General features: G+C 49.8%; 1 protein-coding gene across 13 annotated transcripts in view; it reads right to left on the bottom strand.

Moving 5' to 3' along the window:
• Positions 1-23,957, bottom strand: part of RGS12 (regulator of G protein signaling 12) — a 158,534-nt gene that overhangs the window by 120,983 nt on the left and 13,594 nt on the right. For 9 of the 13 annotated variants that reach the window (XR_012434583.1, XR_012434584.1, XR_012434585.1 and 6 more), the window contains exon 2: positions 12,695-14,676. The exons of the other annotated variants lie outside the window; for them this stretch is intronic. Coding sequence is in view for 5 of the 9 variants with exons in the window: in XM_045392049.2 (XP_045247984.2) it covers positions 12,695-14,575 (1,881 nt within the window). In the remaining 4 variants the exon portion in view is untranslated. The remainder of the gene's footprint in view (positions 1-12,694; positions 14,677-23,957) is intronic. 13 annotated transcript variants of the gene reach the window in all.

Genomic DNA, 23,957 nt, shown 5'->3' with positions numbered 1-23,957 from the left:
TGTTTTAAAAAGGCAAAAGAATTCCTTCTCTTATTCCTTCCTCAGTTAAATGTAATAGACTGAAATTTTGCTTTCATGGACTCAGGTTTATAAGAAATTTCACTTTAAAATGTACCTTTATTTTATATAACTCAATTTGATTTTCTAACTCTAAGCCAAAATTACACCTGATGCAGATTTAATTCAGTCATTTCTAAGTAAACAGTCAAATTAACTTTTCTGTCAATTCCACTCTTTAGTGTTTTAGTTGCATCACATTCAAGCCCTCTTGGGTACGCACACTGTTCCCCTCCCTGCGGTTTCAGTGGATGAGGGGACGTTTGTGTAACTGTTGCTTCGACATCACAGGGTGAGGCCCCCAGTCTCTCAAGTGTCACTTGGTTTGGTCCTGTGCTCACCTCATTCTCCCACTGCCACTCATGTGTCTGTCACTGGACACATGTTGAGCTCTTATTCATGACTTTGGCACTGGCTCCTTCAGGGACAGACATGGCCTCAGTCAATCCCAAGGAGATACTGTTATAGGCTGAAATGTGTTCCCACAATCCAGTTGTGTTGAGATCCTGACCCCCAATACGGTGGAATGTGACTGTATTTGGAGACAGGGCCTTTACAGGGATAATTAAGGTAAAACGAGGTCATTAAAGTAGGCTTTAGTCCATTACGACTGGTGTCCTTATAAGAAAAAGGGATTAAGACAGAGAGATGCACAGAGGGAAGACGATGTGAAGACACAGGGAGAAGACGGCCATTGGCCAGCCAAGAAGATGGGCCTCAAAATAAATGAACCCTTGACAACTGACCTCAGACATGCTGCTGACCTCTTCATCTCAGACTTCACCTTCCTGGACTATGAGAGAATCAATGTCTGTGTTCCAGCTGGCCAGTCAGTGGAACTTTATAATGGCAGGTGAGCAGGCTAAGACTGTCCACACTGCACCCGCCACAGCAGGCCCCTAGCCTAGCCCCATGGCTGGCCCGGGTACAGGCCCATGAGCACATTCACAGTCGTGTGCAACACACTCTCTCAAGCTCTGTGACCCCTGGGAGCCCATAGGAACTTCTTGTGCCACCCAGAGTCATCCCTTGCCCTGATCCTGCTCCCACCTTCTATGGGGCAGTCCCCCTCCAAGTTCTAAACACACGTCTTGCACTCCTGGGTCCCAAACATGAGGGCAGCTTCCATCGGGGTCACCATGGAACTCAAAGTGGAATGTGAAGGCTCCTCCCAGCCACCTGACCCCCTGGTGCTCTCCAATTCTCCTCTTCTCACCCCACAGCTCAGGTGTTTCTCACAGGGAGGGTGGGGAAGGACGCACTGATGCTTGCAGTGTGCAGCTCGGTCTTTCTGCCTTTCATCTGAACCCTCGGCTCTTCAACCTGGAATCCAACAGCTGAGCCTCCTGTCCTGACAACTTCCCCTTGGGGTTAAAGGTGACCCCGTGACCTCCCATCCAGATTGGACATGGTTAGTAGACAAGGGGGAGGAAAAGTCAGGCCAGGTAACAGACCTCAGAAGGCCACTCTGCTCACAGAGCTGCCCGCACACCCCATGACTTTGCTTTCTTTAGGACACAGTCCCATGTAGTTTGAAGAACTGGGGCAGCCAGGTCAAAAGTTTTCTAAGTTTACAGGAGAAAACTATAAACAAACACTCCCAATACAGCTCCTGCTGACTTTGCGTAAGACCCTAGAGTAAGAGAAATCTCACCATCTGCATTATCACCTAACTGCAAAACTACTACATCTAGACCTGTATCTCTCTGTCCCTACTGCGTGTATATACATTGTCGCAGTCCATTTTCTGTTGCTATAACTGAATACCTGAGACTAGGTAATTTATTTTTTTTTAAAAAAGAAATGTATTCATTACCATCCTGGAGGTCAAGGGACTGCATCTGGTGAGGGCCTGCTTGCTGGTGGAGACTCTGTACAGAGTCCTGAGGTAGCACAGGGCATCACATGTTGAGGGAGCTAAACTGGCTCTTAACAAACCCACTGTCTATTTTTCTTAGATATGATTCAAATGTATTTGTTTAAAGGCATGGAGTACAAGTACAATTCTGTCATTATACATGCACAGACTGCACAGTGCTAAAGTCTGGGCTTTGAGGGTATCCATCACCCAAATGACATATATTGCACCCATTCAGAAATTTCTCATCACCCACCCCTCCTCCCACCCCCTCACCTTTCCAAGTCTCCATTCTCTACCATTCCACTCTCTACATCCACGTGTATATTTTACCTCACACTTATAAGTGTGAACATGTGGGATTTGTCTTTCTGTATCTGACTTGTTTCACTTAGGATAATAGCCTCCAATTCCGTCCATGTGGCTGCAAAAGACAAGATTTCTTTCTTTTGATGGCTGAAACCCATCCGTTGGGTATAGAAGCCACGTTTCCTTTATCCATTCACCCACCGATGGACACTTAGGTTGATTCCATATCTTTACTACTGTGGATAGTGCTGCAATAAACAGAAGAGTACAGGTATCTTTTTGATATAATGATTTATTTTCCTATGGGTAGCTGGATACCCAGTAATAGGATTGCTGGTTCAAATGGTAGCTCTATTTTTAGGACTTTGAAAAATCTACATACTGTTTTCCATAGAGGCTGTACTAATTTACATTCCCACCAACAGTGTATAAGAGTTCCCTTGACAACATCTGCTATTGTTTGACTTTTTATTAACAGTCATTCTGAGTGAGGTAAAATGATATCTCACTGTGGTTTTAATTTGCACTTCTCTAATGATAACTGATACTGGGCATTTTCTTATATGCCTGTTGAACATTTGTATATCTTCTTTTGAAAAATGTCTATTTGGTCGGGCGCGGTGGCTCAAGTCTGTAATCCCAGCACTTTGGGAGGCCGAGACAGGCGGATCACGAGGTCAGGAGATTGAGACCATCCTGGCTAACACGCTGAAACCCCGTCTCTACTAAAAAAAATACAAAAAACTAGCTGGGCGAGGTGGCAGCGCCTGTAGTCCCAGCTACTCGGGAGGCTGAGGCAGGAGAGTGGCATAAACCCAGGAGGCGGAGCTTGCAGTGAGCTGAGATCCGGCCACTGCACTCCAGCCTGGGTGACAGAGCGAGACTCCGTCTCAAAAAAAAAAAAAAAAAAAAGAAAAGAAAAATGTCTATTCATATCCTTTGCTCACTTTTTAATGGCGTTATTTTGTTGCTGTGAGTTGTTTGAGTGCTCATATATTCTGGATATTAGACCCTTGTCAGGTGCATATTTTGGAAATATTTTCTTCCATCCTGCAGGCTATCTGTTCGCTCTGTTGATTATTTCTTTTGCTGTGCAGAAGTTCTTTAACTCCCACTTGTCCAATTTTGTTTCTGTTGCCCGTACTTCTGAGAATTCAACAATAAATTATTTGCCGAGACCAATCTCCAACAGAGTTTCCCTAGGTTTTCTTCTAGTATTTTTATAGTTTCAGGTTTAAGTCTTTAATCCAGCTTGAGTTGATTTTGTGTATGGTGAGAGATACAAGTCCAGTTTCATTCTTCTACACAGGGCAATCCAATTTTCCCAGTACCATTTATTGAAAAGGATGTCTTTTCCCCATTGTCTGTTCTTGTTAACTTTGTCAAAGATCACTTAGCTGTAAATATGTGGCTTTATTTCTGGGTTCTCTATTTTGTTGTCTAGTTTTATACCAGTAACATGCTGTTTTGGTTACTACAGCCTTGTATAATTTGAAGTCAGGTAATGCAATATCTCCAGCTTTGTTCTTTTTGCTTAGAATTGCTTTGGCTATTCAGGCTCTTTTTTGGTTCCATATAAATTTTTGGACTGCATTTTCTACTTCTGTGAAAAATTACGTTGGTATTTTGGTAGGGATTACATTGAATCTGTAGATTGCTTCAGACAGTGTGGTCACTTTAATATTAATTATTCCAGTCCATGAACATGGATGTTTTTCCATTGGTTTGTGTCATCTACAATTTCTCTCATCAGTATTTTGTAGCTTTCCTTGTGGAAATCTTTCACTTCCTTGGTTCAGTTGATACCTAGGTATTTTATTTTTATAGTTATTGTAAATGGGACTGCTTCCTTGATTTCTTTCTCAGCTAGATCATTATTGGTGTAAAGAAACACTACTGATTTTTGTACATTGATTTTGTATCCTGCAACTTTGCTGAATTTATTTATCCAATCTAAGAGTTTTTCAGTCAAGTCTTTAGGTTTTTCTAGATATAGGATCACATCTAGCCAGGGGCGGCGGCTCACACCTCCCAGCACTTTGGATAGCCAAGGCAGGCAGATTGCCTGAACCAGAAGTTTGAGATCAGCCTAGGCTACACTGTTAACACTCCATCTCTACAAAAAAATTTAAAAATTAGTCAGGCATGGTAGTATGCACCTGTAGTCCTAGCTACTTGGGAGGCTGAGGCTGGAGGATCCCTTGAGTCCAGGAGTTTGAGGTTACAGTGACCTAGGATACCAGCACTGTGCTCCAGTCTGGGTGACAGAGCGAGACTTTGTCTCAAAAAAAAAGATTATGTCATCAGCAAACCAGGATAATTTGACTTCCTCTTTTCTAACTGGTATGCCTTTTATTTATTCCTCTTGCCTGACTGCTCTGGCTAGGACTTCCAGTACTATGTTGAATAGGAGTGATGAGAGTGGGCATCCTTGTCTTGTTCCAGTTCTTAGAGGGAATACTTTCAAACTTTTCCCCTTTCAGTATGATGTTGGTTGTGGGTTTGTTATAGACGGCCTTTATCATTTTGAGCTTCTACGCCTTGTTTGTTGAGGGTTTTTATCATGCTGAATTTTACCAACTGCTTTTTCTAAGATGGTCATATGGTTTTGTTCCTAATTCTATTTATGGGATGTATCACGTTTACTGATTTGCATATGTTGAACCATCCTTGCATCCCTGGCACATAACACATCATAGCATATTATCTTTTTGGTGTGCCGCTGGAGTCAGTGTGCTAGTATTTTGTTGAAATTTGTACATCTATGTTCAACAGAGATATTGGCCTGTACTTTTGGTGGTTTGTCGTTGTCTGGTTTGGGTACTGGGGTGATACTCGCCTCACAGAATGAGTCAGGAAGAACTCCCTCACCCTCCATTTTCTGGAACCGTTTCAGGAGGGTTAGTACTAGTTCTTCATAGGTTTGGTAGAATTCGGCTGTGAATCTACTTGGCCCTGGGCTTTTCTCTGTTAGGAGATGTTTTTGTCACTGATTCAATCTCACTGCTCATTATTCAGACCCACCCTCTTGATAACTAATCCACTCCTGCGACAACCTATCAAGGATGAATGGATTATGGATTCTGCCATTCATGAGGGCAGAGTCCTCATGACCCAATCACCTCTTAAAGGCCTCACCTCTTAATACTGTCACATTGGGGATGACATTTCAACATGAGTTTCAGAGAGGACAAACATTCAGACCATAGCACATCCCTATTTCGGAGCTTTTAATCTATATAATAAATTATAAAAGTAATCAAATTTACTCATTGATTTTATATCAAATAAATCAAAATGAAATTTAAGCTGTGTTTCTGAACCAACGAATCCTATCCTTTACCCTCCAAGCATGCATAAATCACCTTTCAGAAAACTCCTCCCAAGAAAATTCCCACTCTCTATCTGAACTGCAGCTACCAAAAATTCATTCATTTTCAATTTTTCCCTTTTGGCAGATTTTTTATAACTAGTTTAAAATATTTTGACCAAGGCACTAATTTCTTTTATATACAAAGAGCTCTTACTAATCAACAAAAAAAAGGCCTACCATCAGGTGGAAAAATGGCCAAGGTACATGAATCAGGAGTAGACAATAAAAGAAATATTTATGGTCAATTAACATACAAAATTGCTCAATTTAAGAAATTAAATAATACCATTTCTTTCCTCTCAGATTGGCAAATAAATAAAAGACTGATAAAACTCTAGAGCTACACGGGTAGGAGGAAAAGGGCCTCTTCTCCAGCTACCTAAGATGCTGAAAGGGAAGAAGGCCAAACGGAAGGAGTTGGCCCCGGCCCCTGCCACCATGCAGCAGCAGGAGGCCAAGAAGATGGACGTCTGAGGAAAGGCCTAAGAATTTCTGCACTGGACAGGACGTCCAGCCATTACAGGGACCTCGCCCACTTTGTCAAAGGCCCTGCTGTTTCAGGCTGCAGCGGCAAAGGGCCATCCTCCTTGAGTGGCTGAAAGCACCTCCTGTGACTGACTGGTTCACCCAGGGCTCAGGCCACAGGGAGCTAGCCAACCACGTATGCTGGCCCACAGTACCAACCAGAGACAAGCAAGAGAAGAAGCAGAGACTGTTGGCCTGGGCTGAAAGACAGCACTGGCCCAGGGGACATCCCCACTAAGAGACGGACCACGTGTCCCTCCAACAGGAGTTGATGCTGCCACAACCTTGGTGGAAAACGAGAAGGCTCAGCTAGTGGTAACTGCACGTGACGTGGCTCCCACTGAGCTGGTTGTCTTCCTGCCTGCCTGTGTCCTGAGATGGGGGTTCCCTACCGCACTGTCAAGGAGAAGGCCTGACGAGGGTGTCAAGCTCGCAGGACCAAGGAGTCTGCTCCACTGTCGCCTTCACACAGGTTAACTTGGAAGACAAGGGAGCTCTAAGCTGGCGGAAGCTATCAAGACCCACGACAACAGATATGACAAGATCCGCCATCACTGGGAAGGCTACGCTCTGGGACCAAAATCTGTGGCTCACGTTGCCAAGCTGGAAAAGGCAAAGCCTGTCACTAAACTGGGTGAAATGAACACTGTTGAGTTTTCTGTACATCAAAATAACACAAATTCTCCTTCAATAAAAAAAGGGGGCATACACACACACACACACACACACACACACACACAATTGACAAAAATATAAACTGGAAGACCTCTTTGGTGGGAAATTTGGCAAACTTTAAAATGCACATACACTTTTAAAAACAGCAATTCCATATCTAGGAACCTACCCAAAAGAAAACTCACATATATACAAAGATAGAACCCTAAGAATTTTTACTGCAATCCAGTTTATAATGAAATCTAGAAACAGTCTAAGGTTGCCATCAACTGGGAACTGATTCAATAAAAAATGGCACAGGCATATGATGGAATACCATGTGGCCACTACAATGAAGAAGAGTTTTTTAAATTGATATACAACGAAGTACATGAGTTTTAGAAAAAAGTAACTCACAGCAGTATGTCACATGTATTTTCAATAAGGGGAAGGAAAAGGAGGAGAATATCCAAGAGGTTGTGCAGACAGCGTAAGTGCGTGAAAGGAAGCGGACTCTGAACTGCAGCTCTCCGTGTGGAGCGGGACAGAGGCAGCAGCAGCATCTAAGGCTCCGACTCTTACAGTGCTTGGGTATGTTATTATGAATAAATGGTGGGGAATGAGATGATGAGCACCCACCCACCAACACACTGCACCGCGAGACATAAAACTGCACCAGCACGAGCAAGGCAGCGCAGCACCCCTCCGGGAGAGGCCCCCCTGGCCTGGCACTTGCTCGCCCTCCCGCTCACCCCTGGCTTGTCCTCCCATCTAGGGGCACGCACCACCCTGGACAGCAGACTGCACTGCTCACGGGCTTGAGGCTTCTGTACTTTGCCTTTTTTATGAGCGCTGTTTTCAGATGTATTCAGGTGACGCAGGTACCACCATCTCGCTCGGATGTAGCTCTCTGGTATTCCAGTACACCCATGAGGTATTTCTCCGTTCTCCTGTTAATGGTCTTATCTCAGTAAGAAACAGCAGAGCAGGAACTCACTCCTGCAAATCCGCCCTTCCGCAGGCAGCAGTCCTCAAGTGCTGTGGCCTCAGGACTCCCGGGAGGACCTACCAACTACTGAGCACCTCAGCGAGCCTTTATCTTTGTGGGTTTCAGCTACTGATGTTTCTCATACCAGAAATTAAACTGAGGAATGTAAAAGTATTTATTCATTCATTTCAAAATTATACCAATCAATCCTTTACATATCATAAATAACATATTTTCATTTTTAAAATTTCCAAAATCCATTGTATGGAAATTTTAAGAACGTGGGTGCTGCTACTTAACTAGGTATTTCAATTAATATAATTAATTTAATTAATATAACTTTGAGTCAGTTTGCAAAGACACAGAATTAAACACACTTGCCTTAAATGAAACACAAGGCCATCATTCTTGATGACAGAAGCATTTCGAGATCCTGGGTTCTCTTTCACGTCAACCCCTTTTATAGTCACAGGCCTGAGTGTTTATCTCCATGAGAACCAGCTTGTGCTGGCTACGGACATTAGGCAGAGACAAGGAGCAAACTACACAAAACGGAAAGCAGTCCACTTCCAAACATCATCTCATCCGCTTCAAAAATTTCAGACCCTCAGCAAGTCTACAAGTAACTCAGCTCCCATTCCTTGCTCCTCCCCAGAGGAGGGAGAAGCTGACGAGGATGAGCTGGCACAAGGTCATCACCTGGGTCGGTGTCCAGGGGGTTAAAGCTTTCCATCTCACCAAGAAGAGGTCGAAATGCTGAGCAACAAAGAGTCTGGCTCGCTGGTCTCCAGGCCTCCACAGGAGCAAGTGGCCACTGAGGGCGGAAACCTGGGCTGAGCCTGCGGACAGCAGGATGGAGGCGACAGTGACAAAAGCCTTGGGAAAGGACAGCAATGGAGAATCTAGTGGCAGTTAGGACACAGAACTGTTGGCCTTAGAGACCAACTTGTGACTAGATGCAGCATTATATTTCTTCTAATAGTCAGCTTTTTTTGCATACAGATTAAGAAAGGCTGGTGCCAGTAATTTAAAAGGGAACGTTTAACGTTCACGGAACCAGAAATAACTGTGTAGACGGAATGCTGAAGATTCTTCTAGGGCTAAGAGCGAGTGCCTAAGCCAAGGACACCATCGGCAGGGGCCCCTCCCCAGGCCTGGGCCTCAGAGCATGCTGGACACCACCCACCTGCAGCACACTGCGGAGAGGAGCTGACGGGGCTGTCCAGGCCAGAGCTGCTCCACAGCCACAGAAAACCCCGCACTGAGGTGCAGGCAAGCCAAGGTGGGTTCAAAAGGAGAAGTTAGGGGTTAGATGCCCTTGGGGGGTGTTGAAGAAGGGTGCATACAGACGCTGGGTAGCCAAACGAGGCACTGTGCCAGGAATCCAGGCATTTCCTCTGAGTACCAAGCCCACCCTGCCATGCCCAGCTTCTGATCCTGGCACTGGGCCTTGAAGACCACATGACTATCCTGACCAGGGGCTCGATGTTCAGCGCTGGGCACGGGCGCTGCTTCCCAGGTGATGTGGGATGGGCTGGCGTGTGAGGGTCCCACATCGGTTTTCCTGGGGACTGGGGACAGCCACCAATCCTCACCCGGGAACTGCTTCACTCCCTTACAGCTGTGATGGACTCACGGTCCTGTCAGATAAGGCCCCTACTCTGGGCATCTAAACCTCCCACACCCACTTTTCCAGACTCAGCCCCTTTCCACACTGACGACCTTAGCCTTGTCTTTTCTGTCTGTCAGCAGCTAACCATCTTCTCCTCTGTTAACAATTCTGTACACTGAATTTTTCCCGTTCAAACACTGCTGTGTTTCCCATCTCCTGGCTGGATCCTGACTCATTCCACCTGAGTCTGTGCAAAGTAAAGCCCTGAAGTCCCCATCGCCACTAACAATCTGGAGCCACGTGAAGCTTGCTACCTGACACCGCTGCACCCTCCAGGGGCCTCCTCTGCTCTCTCCCTCCCTGTGCCAACTCTTCTTCTTCTTCTTCTAATTTCCAGGCCCTTCCTGCATCCCTGCTGGCCCCTTCTCTCAGCACAGGCCAGCGTCCAGGTGGGACCCTGATCACTGTGGATGGTCACGGCCACCTTCGAAGCTCTGCAGACCTGCCCAGAGGGACGTCCGGACCCATCTTGTGGCCACATCATGACCCCTGGAAGCTTCTGCTGCTCTAACGGGGGAGGCCACGGGATCAGACTGACCTACTACACAGGAAGGCCCACTTGGCAAAGTAAACAGCAACAGATAAACTTCAAGAGATTACAGCAGGAACCCATAAAACACAACATGTCACTACCTATTTATTTTCAGACAGTGTGTCAGGCCACATTATGAAGGCCATTCCAAATCACACACAGGAGTGTCTCTGTGGGAAGCGACATGGAGTGCCAGGGCTGTCTTGGTCCCAGCACTTACATGCCCTGTGACTGCAGGCAAGTCACCTGACAGCCAAACCTCAATCTCCTGGCCTGACGGCCTCAGGATTCCTATCAAGGTAAGGATGCACTCTGCAAAGCAGTGACAACTGCACCATTATTTCCAACCCTGAGGACATGCCAGCTCCCCTTCTGCTCTGCTCCAGTGTGGATGGGAAGAGCCAGGACCCTCATCTTCACTGCAAAGAAGCCCAAGACTGGCATCACAACCCCGCCTACACACCCATGTCACCCGCCCCAAGGAGCAGTCCATTCACTGGTGGGATGGGGATGACAGCGTTATCTGTCTCTCAGGTCCCCTAAGGACCATAAGCATCACTGTCAATCAGCTAAAATAGCATCATACTCCCCACTGTCCAGGTCACTTTGAATTTCAGGAGAAAGCAGGTGAAGGTGCCCTGTAATCCACAAAGAACCACATAAACACTAGTGTCAACCTTCACTACACCACAGCAGTGGAGAAAACACAGTTTTAAACATGTATTCAAAGAGATGAGGAATCTCCTGATGCCAAAGAACATTTTCACCACTTTCCAGGGCTCTTCACCTCCCCATCCCTGCCCAATACAGGCAGCTCACACTGAGGCCAGCTCCCTGGCAGTGGCCCTGCACCACCACCTACGGGCTCCACGGGGAAGTGAGGGGAGGCCCAGGGCAGGCAGGAGGGCACCTCCTTGAGAATCCAGCCCAGGGCTCAGATCAAGAGACAGGAAAAGACAGCAGCAGCACGCGCAGCTGCAGAACGACTCCTCTAAAAAGGAGGCTGAGGCCAGGTGTGGTGTGGTTCATGCCTGTAATCCCAGCACTCTGGGAGGCTGAGGCCAGGTGTGGTGTGGTTCATGCCTGTAATCCCAGCACTCTGGGAGGCTGAGGCAGGAGGATCGCTTGAGCTCAGGAATTCAAGACCAGCCTGGGCAACATGGCAAAATCCCATCTTTACAGAAAATATAAAAATTAGCCGGGCATGGTAGCCAGTGCCTGTAGTCCCAGCTACTCAGGCAGCTGAGGTGGGAGGATCACCTGAGCCCGGGAGCAGGGGCTGCAGTGAACTACGATCGAGCCACTGCACTTGAGCCTGGACAACAGAGCCAGATCCTGTCCCAAAAATAAAGAGGATGCTGAAAATTCATATGATTACAAGTGTTTTAAAAAGACACAATTATATGCTTACATACATCAAAATATTATCAGTGATCATTTTGAGGAGATAAAACGAGAAATCTCTCCTTCCTTCATTTTTTAAATTTTATTTTATTTTAGAGTCAGAGTCTCGCTCTGTCACCCAGGCTAGAGTGCAGTGGCTGCAACATAGCTCACGGCAGCCTTGAACTCCTGGGCTCAAGCGAGCCTCCTGCCTCAGCCTGCAAAGCACTGAGTTGAGGCATATGCCGCAATTTAAATGCTTCCTAGCCTTTAAATGCTCTCTCAGATGCCACATTTCATCATGGAAAACACTAGCCCTGGGTGGGGGAATCGAGTAGAAATAATCGTCAAACACGGCCTTTCCTACTCCCCGGCCCTGCCCACCCAGTCAGCAGCCTTAGAGGGTGTTCTTAGGATAGTCTCAGGATGTGAACAAACACTAAAAAGGTGTCTTTACATCGTAAATGGCCAGAGTAGTTTCTTTGAAACAAAGGAAGCTAAGTGCCCACCCCCATCACCTGTCAGAACGGCCCTGGCTCCAAACAGAGCACCCACCACACAGCCCCACACAACAGCACCACCTCCTGCTGGAGGAAGTCCTTCCAGAGGGTTCCCTGCAGCCAACCGCACAGGCACAGCCCCGCACAGTGCCGCATGGCAGCACTGCCTCCTGCTGGACAAAGTCCCTTCCAGAGGGTTCCCAGCTTTGCTCATTTACTCTCTTTCCTGCTCCAACTTAGCTCCTAAAGGAAGGCAGGGCCCCCAAAGGGATGCTGATGGGTCCAGGTCTTCGAGGCAGCACTACACACCATGAGGTACCCCTTGGTGAGCAGGCAGCATGCGGCTCCCAGGGCCCACTGCAGAGTCCAGCCGGCGTTTTCCACAGCAGGATATCCCCCATGGAGGCTCTCGGTGCTTCAAGAATATTCTCGTCTCAAGAGGGGTGTGGGACACTGGGATGAAGATTCTGGGGTCAGACCTAAAATGGGCTTCAAGGGGCCACAGGGACAGAGCAAGGGAGGAGCAGGAAGGGGAGGAAGGGCCTTACCCTGAGCTCTAAGATGACAACTTCCCTCTCGCCGCCACCTCTCCTGCCCAGATGTCCTGCCCAGAACCAGCCATCAGAGCCAGAACCAGAACCAGGGACTCCAACAGGGCAGGGGGCGAGGGGTCCCAGCAAGACACAGTCCGCAGCCCAGAGGCAACGCGGACACCCTGTGATGGCCACGGAGGCCACAGGGCCAGCCAGAGGAAGCCAGGACTGTGCCACCTGGTGACTGGGAGCCGCCTCCCCATGGCTGCTAAGTGAGGAGGTTGGGCTGAGCGGCTTCTGGCAGGCTTACCTTTTTATCTTCCTTAGTCTTTCGAACAGTTCGATGGGGACCAAAAATGTTTTGCATTCCAAAGGCCTTCCTGGACCACTCCCTCTTGGGAGTGCTCAGCGGGGGCTGCGCAAAGCTGCCCTCCACCCTGTAGCGGTCGGCGGGGATCTTGCTCATAGGAGGGGGCAGCGTGCCGCAGTTGACGCTGGACCAGCCGTCGGTGGAATCTGTGTAAGACTCCTGGTCGCTGGCATGTCCGCACTGCCACTCCCGGAGCACGTGAACCGGGAGCCAGCGCTGGTTGAAACCACAGCTGGCGCCCACGGTGCCCCTCTTGGAAGGGGGGACTGAGCTCCTCAAAGAAGCTGGAGGCACCTCCACAGGGGAGGCCGGTCCTAGGTGCTTGTTTAGGTCCCGGAACCTGTCAGTCTGATGAGCGGCCTCAAATGGGGGGCTCCCTTCGGAGTCCGGACAGAAGGGTCCAGACCAGGGAGCACCCCAGGGCTGGGTACCCCTCCCACCCACACCGTCCCATGCGCTGCCTCCGGGGCCGTGCCTGCTTGAGCTCCCACCCAGGTCCACCACAAGGACTCGGTTGCTCTTCTCCTCCTGGTGGAAGTTCCCGATGCCGCTGTCACTGTTGCTGCTGGCGCTGTTGTTCTGGTGGGCATCAGCGTCCCCGTCCAGAAAGGCGCGGGCCCGCATGCCCTCAATCAGCTCACCCATGTCTCGGTACAGGACAGAGATGAACTGCAGGACAGGGAGGGAGGACGCCGGGAATTCCAGACAGCCATTGGTGTCCGGGTCAGCCGTGCACTCAAACCCAAACCGCCGAGCAATGCCTTGGTGGATCTTGTGATTAAACAAGTCTGGGTCCACCATGAATACATGGCAGGAAGTCCGCAGGGCGCCCTCCTCCTCCTGGGCCAGGCTCCCGTCATCATTCGTCTGCATGGTCACCAACCCGAAAAATCGCCGGTCGTCCGGGCACACGGCGCTGAAGGCCAGCTTCTCGGCCGGGTACTCGGCCACGACCCCAGCCTTGTCAGTGCTCAGCTGCACACAGTCGTGCATGATCTTCATGGTCACCAGCGAGTGGATTTTCTGCTCTGCCCGCAGGCGCCGCATGCAGCCACGGATGGCTTGCAAGCTGTCGGACTCCAGGTTGGAGCTCGTGGAAGGAAGTTCAATGGAGCCTAAGTAGCCCACGATCATCGCCACATTTAAAATACTTGCATCCAATGCGAAATCGTCATGACTTTCTAGTCCAATGCTGAAAACCGAATCATCATGAATAACTTTCGATATTTCCTCCTTAGAAAGCATGTTGGGATTTGGATTATTCATACTTTCATGTCCGACATCAAATCGAGCTGCGGCTGACTCCGAAAGGGATCTTTGTTTCAATTTCAAGGGCTCTGAACTGCTCGCACAAAGGCTCGGGTTTTCAAAAATCATATTGAAAATTCCACCAGACTGCATTTCCTCCACGACTCGCTCTGCTCTGTTTATACCTAGTGCTTTAGAATCCAGCTTGGGTTTCAGCCAGCCTTTTCCTTCATAGAGTCCCCCTTCTTCGTCACTGGAACAGGATTCAAGGCGGCCGATGCCTTCAGCAATCACCATGTGCAGGACACCAGAGCACTTCCCAATTAATTTCACTACATCTTCATGAGACGCTTTTTTCACATTGATTTCATTGACAGCAAATATCTGGTCTCCAGCTCGGAGGCCCACGAAATCCGCAGGGCTCCCTCTCATGACGCAGCTGAGCACACAGGGCGCCTGTCCCGAAAGTGTGAATCCATAGCCGGCCCTCCCCCGGGCAACCTCCACACTCCGCACCCGCGGGGGCGTCGGCCCAGGCAATGGGCGCTTGGACGCCTCCCCAACTCTAAACATTCTGATGAGCTTCCAAGACCAACAGCACGTCTCATTGTTCCCGTGGAGCAATACTTGAGGGAATGCTTGATGCTACCATGCTTGCTTCTTCAAACAGTGCCCTAAGAAAGAAAAATGAACAGCTCATTATTAAAGTCCATCTTTCTCCACTGCTCACTGGTATTACCTAAACACAAAAACATAATTCATAATAAAAACCACCACAGAAAGCACCTCTAAGTGTCTATAGATAATAAATCTTCAAGTCAGGCAAAGAAGCTTCCTTTCAGAGTAGAAAATGTCTCCACAATGGCTTCCCTGACACTGCACAAGTTCCCATTCCTGCCCGGCAGGCCCACCGACCCACCGTGGGCGTGAGGACGCAAGACTGCTTCCCCTGCTGCTTCCACACCCTGCTTGGATGGAAAGAGCCCCTTGCTATTCAGTGTCGTCCGTGGACTGGCAGCCTGTCTGAAAGGCAGACTCTCGGGCTCCACTCAGAACAAACACACCCAAACCCACATTTCATAGGACAGCAGAGTCCAAGCGTGAGAAGCAAGGCCTGCTACAGGCTTCAGGTTCAAAGGCACCTGCAGAACAGAGTCTAACCCCTTAGTTGATTACAAATCCCCTCACATAGAGTTTTCCCTCAGGAGAGGGGTCACCTAATATTCCATGACCCTCCCACATTAATTTATTTTGAATATACTGTGTGGGGGAAAGCACATTAGCCTGAAACAACCTCAATCAATACTGCAAAGGCCACCCAACAGGCTAGATAAAAACCACCACCAAAAAAAGCAAAGAAACATCATATTAACTCAATTCTTCCAGGGGGTATGACTTTAAAAGTATTGGTTGTCATTAAGAACAAACTTGTCAGGGGTTCCCGAACCACCCCCAGGCCAGTGATTCCCAGGACTTAGTACAAAGGTGCACTCACAGCTGAGATTCATTAGAGCGAAAGGATTCCACGCAAAATCAGCAGGGGCAGAGGCCCATGGGGCGGTGTCCTAAGGAAACTTGGCCCGAGCTTCCAGAATCCTCTCCCGGTGGGGTCGCGCAGAACGCACTGAGCTCCCCCCAGAGTGAGCCGTGACAGTGTGTGCAGTGTCGTCACCAGGGAAGCCCACCGGAGACTCGGTGCCAGAGTTTTGACTGTGGGCTGGGCACATGGGCACTCTCTGCCTGCCTCGCACCCAGACTCTGGACTCCCAGAGGGAAGGCAGGTTCTCAGCACAAACCCTGTTGCCCACACAAGCAGCTGAGCACAGGGAGCCCCTCCTCAGTGAGGACGGTGGGCACCGTCCTGATACCACTCAGGGGCCAGCCTGGCACACAGGCCTCTCAGGATGGTCTCGGGCCTGCTGTGTAGTCTCTCCTGCAAAACTCTTTAAAGATCACTTGAAAAAGCAATACAGTAAGTGATGATGTTGTGAAGATGCAAAATAGAACAGAGGGTATGTTTTTTAAAGAAATAATTGTTTTAAAGGTATTTATTAGAAGAGATTTTTGTGTCTTGGGATACAGTTTCCAGCAACAGGATCATAAACAGATTTGAAGTAATTTACACACACAAAAGCTACAGAACTAGATAAAGTGGAAAGGCTATTACTGGGTGACTCTAAGAGCGGCTTCTGTGATGACAAACACGGACATACAATATGCACACTTAGTAAAATTATGTTTTGATAGAGAAGAGTCAAAAATGAATATAAATCACATTACTCAATATCTAAGTAGTACTATATTAATAATTTAAATATTAGGACTGGGCATTTAACTATTTAATGTTCATCATTAAAAAATAAATAAATAAATGTAAAAGTTGGCCAAGAAACATCCTTGGGGATCTTCTCATTGGATCTCCTTAAGAGGTGTGACAGGCTGGCTGATGGCCCCTGATACACCCACGTCTTCACTCCCAAGCTTCTGGATGGCTCCTCCTATCCACATGATCTCGTGAAGGCTCTGGAGATGGGGAGAGTGTCAGGTGCGCCCGTGTGAGCCTGGGATCAGAGCCAGAGGGGATGGCCATGTGGGGAAGGATGCAGAGACCGCAGGGATTCAAGGACGGGTCTCGAGCCCAGGCAGACAGGCAGGCGGTCGCCTCCAGAAGCTGCAAAGGTGAAGGAAGCAGACTTAAAGCCGCCAGAGGAACCAGCTCTGCCACATTTGCCATCAGCCAGGTCACAGTGACTGCAGACATGAGGCCCGAGAATTAATGTGTGTTGTCTTAAGCCCCCCAGTTTGTGGTAATTTCTTTCCGCAACCCCAGGAAACAAATACAAGGGGGAATCACTTTATCACAGGTGAGGCGAGAGGGAAAGCAGGACATGCGTGAAACGGTCTCACTGAAGCACACTCAGAAAAGCATCTGGCTCATGGTAGACATCACACAACAAAGGTGCTGTTGTTCCCGTTACAGCAAACGCCGGCTATCACTGTGAACAGCCCCAGGACAGCAGGACATGAAGCCTTGATGGCTTCCTCGAGGAACAGAACAGCTCTTGGCTTTCTCCTCAAACAGGAATAGATAGTGCTTCAATGAGAGACATGACTTCCCAGTTTATTTACACCATCCGCCTCACACTGTGTGACATAATGATGGATAAGTCTTCTATGCAGTCCACTCAATTTTTCTACTAGACTCTTACTGTCATGTGCCTCTGCTTATTAAAAAGAAATGGTTTGTAATTCATATAAGTAATATCTTATTATCTATAATCACATTTGTTTTTATTTTTTAGAGACAGGGTCTCACTCCATTGCCCAGGCTGGAGAGCAGTGGCACAGTCATTGCTCAGTGCAGCCTCAAACTCACTCCTGGGCTCTAGCCATAGCGAGCACACCCCCATACTCAGCTAATTTTTTTTTTTTGGAGAAAACTGTAAAACTATATTGAGATATTTTAAGTCACATATCTAATATAAAACCAGTTTGCACTGGTTCAGCTTGTCTTTGTTGAAACCTGTGGTTGCCCTTCACCTCCTTCTGGTACTTTACATTGCACTGATTTTGGCAGAAACTTCCCCTGGACATCAGGACCATTTCCACATTCGTCCCAGTCTTTGAAACAGCTCCCAGAGATCAGCTTCCCGGTCCAGCACAAGAATTTCAGTGGCACTGTGATCTTCCTCTCTCCCGGCCAGGTGCAGGACCCGACCTTCAGGGTCCCTCTTACTGAGGCTGTTCACTGCTGGGCTCAAGCCCAGGCCCAGGTAGCTCAGGAGGCTGCAGATACCGTCTGGGTCTAAGCCTACATGCTGATCTTCCTTGCCAACTCATATTTCACACGGCTGCTTCTCAGTAGTGGGGAAAGAGTTCAGAATGCAGGAACGCAACCCTCACACCCTCGCAGGTCCACAGTGTTCACCACGTGGGCGAAGGGGCCGAGGGGAAGACACCCGGTGAACCTTGGCTAACGTTTTGATTTTTCTGTAGACGAGATCTCACTCTGTTGCCCAGACTAGTCTCAAACTTCTGACCTCAAGCAATCCTCCCGCCTTGGCCTCCCAAAATAATCACATATGTTCAGCTTATAGTTTAATTTTTCCTTAAACTGTATCAATTAATAGTGAAGCTAGCAGAACAGACAGTGAAATTCAGAAGACCACAGGGCACTGGATTCCAGCTGAACTTGCATTACAGCATCGGGGCTACCAGTAAGAACGCCCGCTCCCAGGCCCCTGCACCTCCCAGAGACTCTCACTTAGTAAGTCTGGGGCAAGGCCAGGAAGCTCCAACTTCCCCCCCGCCACACACACACACACACCTTCCAGCTAACTCTGAAACACCCTGACTGGAGATCATCTAACCCAGCCTCTTCGTTGTGTGGAAAAGGGAAGAAGGTCCAGCCAGAAGCAATTCATCCAAGCCCCAAGGCACAGATGGGATGTGATATGAAGGTCCCCACTCACCGCACAACACTGCCGCCTCCCATCAGGAGTCACCGACCACACCACACAGGCTGAGTGTCCCTTAGAAGAGATTTTTGGGACCTGAAGTGCTGCGGATTTTTTCTGATTTTGAAACATCTGTATATACGTAATGAGATATGTTGGGATAGGACCCAGGTCTGAACAGGAAATTCATGTATGTTTCATATACACCTTATACACACAGCCTGAGGGTAATTTTGTGCAGTATTTTTGATAATGTTGTGTATGAAACAAGGTTTGTGTCCATCAAGCCATTAGAAAGCAAAGGTGTCACCAGCTCAGCGATGCCTGGGGCATCACATCCGTGTCAAAGGTTTCCAATTCTGGAGCATCTGGAAAGGGATGCTCAACCCGCACTGTCACTCCTTCACTCACTCATCATTAAAAACTCAGGGTGTAAAGAGGACAATAAAACAAAACAAAGGAAACAAACTCAGGGTGATCTAGAAATAAATATTGCTGCCATGACACTTTTCTATTCCCTTCCAAAGTTAAAAACTCCTATGAAAGGTCCTGTTCTGAAAAACTCCTCCACTCATGCTGGGCAGCACCCTAGACATGCAAGTACAGAGAGGGGTCCTAGCCCTGAGCCACGGTGCAGCAGGCCCCAAGCGAGGCAGGGCCGGAAAGACCAAGCCAGCACCTAGCCGTAATGACCACGCACACAGGGCGAGGCGAGAGAGAAGCCATCCTCCAAGGGCAGAGAGTCTGGATGCACCCAGGAGAAGAGGAGAGCGAGGGACAAGAACAGCACAACATTGACTATCACAGCCTCCAGGGTGACCCCACAGGCTGCAATGGCGGCCCCCACTGCCAGGACTTGCCATGCAGCGCGTGTCATCCTAAACACCACTGCTCTGAGGAAGGCTCTGTTACAATTCTCACAGGTAGATGAGGGAGTGGGGGCACAGAGAAGCTACGTAACTTGTCTACCAGCACACAGCCAATTAACAGCAAAGGTGGATTTGAACCCAGGCTATTCTTGGCTTACCCACACTTACATGGATTCATAGAGGAAGGGCCTGAGACAGCAAGACACCACGCCACCTTCTCCACCTGGGACCTGCCCCCACAGGCGCCTGCCCACCTCACACCCTCCCACAGTCATCATGTCCCAGCAGCCTCCCCCCACCACCACCTCACAGTGCCCACAGGTGCCAAACACCCACCCAGCACCCCCTCTCCCACCACATCAGGGACACACACACCAGACGATCTGATCCCTGCCCTCCAAGACACACCCATGCAGACCCGCACTGGCCATCCTTGCATCCAGCCACCTCCACCACTCACCTGAGGGGCCATCCAAGAGGCGAGTGGTCACTCTTCCCAGACCTTCCCCGGACCCAGACCAGACTGGACCTGCCCACCCTGGACACGGCAGGACATGGTGCCAAAGGGAGTGACCAGATTCTGGAATCACGAAGGCCACTTCCAGGCCATTTTACTGAGCCACCAGTCAATACCTTTCCACACTTCCCTTCTTGGGGTGCAGGGTGGGCTGGAGACAGCCCTTGCCTTAGCCTCCCAGGCCCCAGCTCCTCTCCCACTTGGTTCCCCTCAGAGGACACCTGCCATTCCCAGGTCCCAGCTCCTCCCCTACACAGTTCCCCGCAACAGACACCTGCCATTCAGCAGTGTTGCGGGTACCAACTGCGTGCGGGACTCTGCACAGGCTCAGGCTGTAACATAAGGAAAATAGTCCCTTCCAGGAAGACCTCTCGGCCTTCAACAAAGGGCCTGGGAAGGGACAGGTAATCCAGGACACAAACAGATGACAGCACAATCCTGAGAGAGCGGCTCCCAGCCCTGAACAGCGCCAGCCGCTTCCCAGAGCTCAAGGCAGACAAGAATCTTCGAATGCAAAGGGCCCACCAAGCCCTGAGCAGGGAGATGAAAAAAGTCCCACAAAACTTTCAGAAGAAAAAGACAAGTCTCACACAAAGGCATGAGAATCTGCCGCCAGACACCTGAGAACACAGAGCCTGCAGGTGCATGGGCCTTAGGCAGCCAGGTGGTGGCCTGGGGAGACCATCACAGGGCTGCACAGGCCACCCAGAGTACGCGGTGCCACGGACCAGCTGTTCTCCCCACGCACCTCGCACCCCGGCCGCCCGTGGAAATAAGTACAAATCGCTAGCCCCGCTCCAAGACTTACAATCTGCAAATGGGGAGGGTGCCTCACCATTTCAGTGCCATGGCCCGCCTGCAGCAAGGGGATTGCTGAGCTAACATGCTTCACATCTGAATCTGCCCCAAGTCCTGTGACAGCGAACAGAATCTCTCTCATCGAGGACACAGCCTCTTACTAACGCCGGCTGTAGAGATCGTCACGTTTCTTTCTGTTCACCTCCAGAAGTGCACCGGCCCTGTCTGGCCGAAAATTGGGGTGCTGCAGGCACTGGGAGGAACACAGCAGACGCAGACCTGCAATTCCCCAACCAGCTCAGGGCCAGCGCCCTAGCAGCACCAGACGGACAGGTGCTCCGTGCACACAGCCCCTGGGCCCAGAGCTGCCCGCACACCTGACCGCATGGTCCTGGGGCAGTTCACCAAGGCACCACCCCAAGAATCCCACAAACACCAACCATGCTTCCTAAGCCTCTGCACGTTTCCTCTGCCCGGGCGCCCCCAGACATCCTGGTGAGTCCGGCTGGAGCCCAAATATACCAGGTAAGGAAAATATCCCCTGCTGTCTCTAAAAGACTTTTTGGAACTTTGGGAAGAAGGAAGGACCCTTTTTAAAAAGACTGTTTGTCAGGCAGAACCTTCTGAGTGTAGAATTTCACATCTCCTGCCCAAATACCAGGGCACTTAAAAGAGTTCTGCGAACACAAGGAAACAGACTGCTGTCCGTCCACACATTCCACAGTGGGGAGTGCCCTCTCCATGCTAGGCACAGTTCTAGGCACGAGCAGAGGCCGCGAGGCCTCAGGGTTGGCACACCCATGGCCCGGGGCAGGTGCGCGATCCACGCCTGCCGAGTCAGGGAAGGAAGGAAGGGTGCCAAGAACCTATTTGGCTGAAACATTCTTAACTTTCTCTAAAGTATCAGAATGTAATTATTTCTATGCATGTTTTCTACATTTTCTAAAAATAACAAATATTACTTTTGTACTTAAAAAGTAAAAGTAAGAGGGTTGATGAGGTTTTACATGAAAGCCATCGTAATAAAATACCTAATTGCTAGTTTTACAAAAATCCACCTGGCCTTCTCTCTTCAGACCCACGGCAATCCCACCCCAGGCTGGCTGGCTGGAGGCGGACCTCACGCCGTGTGCACACGCTCCGCAGTGTGGCCTGTCCCCAGCGGTGCACGGGCCCACGTCCAAGACAGTCTGCCTAAGAGCAAGACGCATCGGCAAAGGCCATATCCCAGGACAGAAAAGCAGCTGGAGCGTGTCGTTCCATAAAGCTCCTAAGCTGGTGGGGAGAGGCAGTTAAGAGGTGTGAATGATGGGCTCACCCCAAACCCCGCATCCGTCAATAAGAGCTTGGTCAGCACCAACTCAGAAAAGAGAGCGACATGATGAGACAAACCAAACATCGGAAACTGATGAAAACTCACCCCAGCACATTTCTTAGTTGCCTACAGTGAGGGGCTAGAAAGAAGCCTCCAAAAGAGCACCTGGAATCCACCATCACTCCCTGACCCCAAGCCCCACCACCCCATCACCCCATCACCCCTCTACCCAGCCCAACTCAGCTCCTCCAGTGAGGGCTGTTGCTACTTGCCGGGTTCATAAGGCAAGAGCTGTGTTGTTCCCACCCACCAGCGTCCCCCAGGACATTCCCCACCCAAACAGAAGCAGAGTGCCACAGAGGGTGGGCTCAGACACCCGAGACCACTCCCTGCTGCCTGCTCAGTCCCCTGCACCAGTTACTGCCTCCCCAGACACCCGTGCAGTGACCCTGAGGCTTCGGTGCTGGAGCAGATCGACAGCTATTTGTGTTTAAGGAAGGAAACGTCATCAAGGCCATCGCCTGACTGAGGAACAGAGGGTGCCATGTGTCTACAACAAGGCAGGACAGGAGCCCAAACATTCAACTCCAGTTATGCTAAAGAAATCTAGATGACACAGGGGTGGAAAGGCTGTGCCGCTTAGTGAGTGGGACTTCCCAAGTCAGCCTTTGTCCCCACACTCACACTCCCCATGGTGGAGTGACGCCTGCATGCGTCTCCTCGTCTCCATACCCTCCCCTAAACTCATGTCATCGTCATCGCACCTCCTGCCACCGACTCTCCTCTGAGCAGCCCACTGCCCCATGGCCCCCAATGCTCCAGTCAGCCAGTTCCTCCTTCCGCTTCTGTCCAAGGCAAGCCTGCTATGCATGTGACATCAGAAAGGTACTGTGTGCTGAGGTACAGCAAGACGGCTGGAGCCCCTGTAAAGAGATGAAGGGTGGGCCTCCCAGACTCTCATGGAGCAACCAGGCCCCAAGAAGCTTATGGGCATGACTCCTCACCCTTCAGGACCCCGAGGCAGAGCAGGGCTCATCTCAGAGGGATACCAGGTATGGCTCGTGCCTGATGGAAAGGACACCAGTGAGACTCCCAGGAGGCCCATAAACTCAGAACTATCACTGCCAGCTTGAACTACAAGGGTCAGAGTTAGTACAAAATAAAAAGTGGGTGCTGAACCCCAAAATCCTACTGGCAGGAAGCAGGCTGAGGAAACCACTCAACTGCAAGCAGGTGCTGTGTCTCAGACAAAGGGAAGCATGAGTCAGAGAGAGGACTCAAAGCCTCTGAGGGCAGAGGGACAGTTAACAATCCCCAATCGTGACACCTGAACAAGGAACTGCCCCTATCTGCCAAGCTGGGTCTCAGAAGTGAGGCACGCCTGAGGCTCCTTTCTGCCTCCATTTTCCCTCATTCTGAACAGGCAGGTCTGGCCTGCGGTGCTTGCCATGATGGCACCGTGGCTGTGGATGGATGAGCTGACAGCGTGTCTCTCTAGTTCAGGTCAACAGACCGGGGTACCGTGCACCCCAGGAGCTGCACCTCAGCCCACCTAGAGCCAGTTTTGAGGATGACGCGGGGCTCTGAGCAGATGCTGTCACAAAAGGATCTTGTGGGGAGTGTATCTTGTATGTGGGAGGGACATGAATCTCTGGGACCAGCAGGTGCATGGTGACAGGTGGCCTCTGAGATGGCCCCCATGACACCACCTCCTGGTCATCCTGCCCCTGCAGTCCCTCCCCTGGGTTGTGGGCTGGACCTAGCAACTCGCTTCTAACAAACAGAATGTGCAAAAGAGATGGGTGTCACTTCCAAGATGAGGTTACCAAAAGACCATGGCTTTCGTCTCGCTCATGCTCTCCCTCACTCGCTCTCAGGGAACTCACTGCCCAGCTGTGAGCTGCCCAAAGAAGCCGCCCACATGACAAGGAACGGATGTCTCTGGCCAACAGCCAGCGAGGACGTGAAGTCTTCCAACAGCGATATTACCAACCCTGGA

This window comes from Macaca fascicularis, chromosome 5, assembly GCF_037993035.2.
Source record: "Macaca fascicularis isolate 582-1 chromosome 5, T2T-MFA8v1.1".
Taxonomy (NCBI): Eukaryota; Metazoa; Chordata; class Mammalia; order Primates; family Cercopithecidae; genus Macaca; species Macaca fascicularis.
This window is presented reverse-complemented; position numbering and strand designations above follow the sequence as displayed.